Source organism: Mauremys mutica, chromosome 12, assembly GCF_020497125.1.
Source record: "Mauremys mutica isolate MM-2020 ecotype Southern chromosome 12, ASM2049712v1, whole genome shotgun sequence".
NCBI lineage: Eukaryota > Metazoa > Chordata > Testudines > Geoemydidae > Mauremys > Mauremys mutica.
The window spans coordinates 52,815,878-52,820,606 of NC_059083.1; the positions used below are offsets into that span (position 1 = coordinate 52,815,878).

General features: G+C 43.4%; 1 protein-coding gene across 1 annotated transcript; it reads right to left on the reverse strand.

Moving 5' to 3' along the window:
• Positions 1–310: 310 nt before the first annotated feature.
• Positions 311–1,267, reverse strand: LOC123346952 (olfactory receptor 6N1-like). Its single transcript, XM_044984388.1, has one exon. It carries the CDS (start codon positions 1,265–1,267, stop codon positions 311–313), a length of 957 nt encoding a protein of 318 aa, XP_044840323.1.
• Positions 1,268–4,729: the final 3,462 nt, after the last annotated feature.

Below are 4,729 nucleotides of genomic sequence, written 5' to 3' on the forward strand. Positions count from 1 at the left end.
CAGATTTCCCAGGCTTACGTCCCCACATACGCTGTCCCAAGAGTTACTATTTTTATTGTCCAAACATTTATTTTGAATAAAGATTTTTTTTTTACAGATCTAAAAAATTGGCTCAAATTTTGTCTCCATTCTGCCTAGCGCCCAGTTAATAACTACATGATGGGAACATTGTTCTGGCCGCCTCCCTCCCTGGTTCTTCCACTGAGATTGACAAGACTGAGTGCTGAGATGTCCACTGGGACTTTGCAACTTAATTTTAATTGCTTAAATCACCCGGACACATGTGAAACCCTCAGGCTAAGTTATTATCTCAGAGTCTTTGCACATTTTTCTGAAAGCCACATTTACTGACGGCTTTGCACAAGGCTTCCTTGACCTCTCTGTTTCTCAAGCTGTAGATGAGGGGATTTACCAGGGGAGTCAGGACTGTGTAGCAAACGGAGACCACTTTCTTCAGGTCTCTCAGTGTTTCACGTTTCGGTAGTATGTAGACAACCATTAAAGTTCCATAGAATATTGTCACCACAATGAGGTGAGAGGAGCAGGTGGAAAAGGCCTTTTTTCTCCCGGTGGTGGAAGGAATTCTCAGGATGGTGCCGATGATGCACACATAGGATGTCAGGGTTAGTAGGAATGGAGGCAGGATGAATACACAGGCTAGTATGAAGTCGACCAATATAATAAGGCGTGAGTCAGTGCAGGAGAGTTCCATCAGTGGGATGGGATCACAATAGAAATGGTTGATTTCATTTGAGCCACAGAATAATAAGTGTGATAGGAATGAGATTAAGATAATTACAGCCAAACAACCACTTAACCATGACGCAGTAGCCAATTGGACGCAAATCCTGATATTCATAAGAGTTGAATAGTGCAGGGGTTTACATATCGCTAAATACCGATCATAAGACATTGCTGCTAGGAGATAGCATTCTGTACATGCCAGAGAACCAAAGAAATAGAGTTGTGTGATGCAGCCACTGACTGAGATGGTTTTGTCCCCAGTTAGGAGACTGACCAGCAACCTGGGCAGGATGGTTGAGGTGTAGCAGGTCTCTAGGCAGGACAGATTCCCCAGGAAGAAGTACATGGGGGTGTGAAAGTGCTGATTAGCCACAACGAGCCCCACGATGAGGGTGTTCCCACCCACGGTTGCCATGTAGATCACTAGGAACATCAGGAAGAGAAGCATTTGCAGGTCAGGGAGATCCCTGAATCCCAGGAGGATAAAATCCATGATGACCGTTTGGTTTCTGCCATCTGCCATGGAACAATAAATCTGTGTGACTGAATTGGAAGAACATAGAGTAAAAACTTAATCAAATATCATGAATTAATTCCATAAATATTCAGAAACACCTCCCTCTCCTGGTTACAGGCTGAAATTTTAAGACTAAATGTAGATTTCAGAGCAAAGTGTCAGAAAACTGAGTCCGAGGACAGAAAACTGCTCTGATGGGGAAGAGGGTTCTACGTTCTACGTGGATACCAATCACTTCTATACCAGCCCAGGTCTCTGGTAGCCAAATACTGATATGACAGATCAGATCATTTCTCTGTCTATCATATCCCATCTGGTGACATACCAGAGCATAACAATGATGCTTAAATGCTGTATTTCACTTCTGGCATTGTCCAGAACCAAGATAGGTCTTATGAGTCAAAATCAATAAATACATCAACTGAAATCTTGGACTGAGATGTTCAATGCAGTCTAGTGTCCTTAGACAACGATCTTCTGTTACCTTTATTTCCATTAAATCAAACAATATATCCTGGTATATTCAGCATTTCAGTGCCCTGTAGGAGAAGGAATAATTTTCATCCCCTCACAAGAGATCAGTTCATGCCATAAATTATGAAGCAGAGTAAATTCTCCCTTAGTTCCTCTGGTGGTGATGGTGACGTGGTGAGGGACTGGCAATGCCGTTTCTGATTCCCGACATTAACTATATAGCAGTAATAAAATACAGGGTGGATCTTAGGAAGGGGTAAAACCAGGCTGATGTGCAACCCTAACTGGGGAATGACCCTCCCCACTCCTGATTTCACTCCTGCATGCCTGAGCAATATTTCTATACTCCTCCCTGGTCATTTGTCCAATGTTCCACTTCTTTTAGGCTTCTTTTTTGTGTTTAAGATCAGCAAGGATTTCACTGTTAAGCTAAGCTTGTCACCTGCCACATTTACTATTCTTTCTACACATTGGGATGGTTTGTTCCTGAAACCTCAATAAGGATTCTATAAAATACAGCCGTCTCTCCTGGATTCCTTTCCCCTCATGTTATTCTACCAGTGGATCCTGCCCATCAGTTCCCTGCGGCAGTCAAAGTCTGCTTTTCTGAAGTCCAGGCTCCATATTCTGCTGTTCTCCTTTCTTCCTTGTGTCAGGATCCTGAACTCGACCATCTCATGGTCATTGTCTACCAGGTTACCATCCACTTTTGCTTCCCCTACTAGTTCTTCCCTGTTTGTGAGCAGCAGGTCAAGAAGAGCTCTGCCCCTAGTCGATTCCTCCAGCACTTGCACCAGGAAATTGCCCCCTACACTTTCCAAAAACTTCCTGGATTGTATGTGTGCTTCTGTATTGCTCTCCCAGCAGATATCAGGGTGATTGTAGTCCCCCATGAGAACCAGGGCCTGTGATCTAGTAACTTCTGTTAGTTGCCTAAAAAAAACCTCGTCCACCTCATCCCTCTGGTCTGGTGGTGTATACAAGACTCCCACCACGACAACACCCTTGTTGTTCACACTTCTATACTTAATTCAGAGACTCTCAGGTTTTTCTGCAGTTCCATACCAGAGCTCTGAGCAATCATACTGCTCTCTTATATACAATGCAACTCCCCCACCTTTTCTACTCTGCCTGTCTTTCCTGAACAGTTTATATCCATCCGTGACAGTACTCCAGTCATGTGAGTTATCCCACCAAGTCTCTTAGCAAGAGCTAAGGTGCTACCTGCTGGAGACTCATTAGTAGAATGTAAAAACAAAGACCTAGTATGGACACTCCTTAAGACAAAGTTGCTGGATAAAATAAAAATGAGCTGTCAGCTACCCAGATTCCTCACAGAAACAAGAAGGACAGTATTTGGGGTGCCAATGAAATGTCAGGAAAGAAAGCAAGGAATAGGTGGAGATAAGGTGATAAGTGCTAAGCGGCTAATTAGCAGAAGAGGAAGTGACAGCAAGTGCTTGACAGCTGTGCTGGACACATTTTAAGGGAGAGATGTGACCAGATAGAGTAACTTTAGGGTATCAGGTATTCTGGACTATGTCCTATACTCCTCTTTCTGTGAGATTCTACAGCTGACAGAGATTTAGTCATGTAGCAAATAATTCCAATGGGAAAGTACAGTGCAGTAAGTGTGGAAGCAACCATTCCTATGATGATTGTGAGGAAGGGACAGAACAAAAATGTTGTAACTGTGGAGGAAAACACAGCTCAGAATATGCAGGCTGTCTGGAGGGAAGCAAGCAAGAGAAATGCAAAAACCTCAAGTTGCTAATGATCTCTCCTATGCAGAAGCTGTTAGGACATGCCTAAAAGAGAACCTGATGTGGGGAATGGCAATTAATGGGAGGTAATGTGTAACACTGGGGTGAAAAGAGATTCATTGCATTAAAGATTGATGTAATAAATTCTAGTTCTCAAACAGGAAAAAAACAGAAAATGAGAATTTTGATTAAAGTTGCAGGCTAGCAACCTGTCAGTGGAACAACTTCATACTTTTCTAAGTGTAACAACTATTGAGGGTTAGAAAAGAGGGGTGACTATTTTAAGCTGGAATGCCCACAGCTTAATAGGACATGGGCAGGAATTAAAGACCAATATATTTGATATGAAAACAAAGCCTGATAGAATATGCATCCAAGACTTGAGACTATAAAATCCTAGGATATGAATCATAGAATCATAGAATATCAGGTTTGGAAGAGACCTCAGGAGGTCATCTAGTCCAACCCTCTGCTCAAAGCAGGACCAATTCCCAGCTAAATCATCCCAGCCAGGGCTTTGTCAAGCCTGACCTTAAAAACCTCTAAGGAAGGAGATTCCATCACCTCCCTAGGTAACCAATTCCAGTGCTTCACCACTCTCTGAGTGAAAAAGTTTTTCCTAATATCCAACCTAAACCTCCCCCAATGCAACTTGAGACCATTACTCCTTGTTCTGTCATCAGGTACCACTGAGAACAGTCTAGATCCATCCTCTTTGGAACCCCCTTTCAGGTAGTTGAAAGCAGCTATCAAATCCCCCCTCATTCTTCTCTTCTGCAGACTAAACAATCCCAGTTCCCTCAGCCTCTTCTCATAAGTCATGTGCTCCAGCCCCCTAATCATTTTTGTTGCCCTCCACTGGACTCTTTCCAATTTTTCCACATCCTTCTTGTAGTGTGGGGCCCAAAACTGGACACAGTACTCTAGATGAGGTCTCACCAATGTCGAATAGAGGGGAATGATCACATCCCTTGATCTGCTGGCAATGCCCCTACTTATACAGCCCAAAATGCTGTTAGCCGCCTTGGCAACAAAGGCACACTGTTGACTCATATCCAGCTTCTTGTCCACTGTAACCCCTAGGTCCTTTTCTGCAGAACTGCTGCCCAGCCATTCGGTCCCTAGTCTGTAACAGTGAATGGGATTCTTCCATCCTAAGTGCAGGACTCTGCACTTGTCCTTCTGAACCTCATCAGGTTTCTTTTGGCCCAGTCCTCTACTTTGTCTAGAT

Bases quoted from the DNA above. Each gene is read 5' to 3' on its own strand.
- LOC123346952 (XM_044984388.1), bottom strand. From the start codon at position 1,267: ATGGCAGATGGCAGAAACCAAACGGTCATCATGGATTTTATCCTCCTG.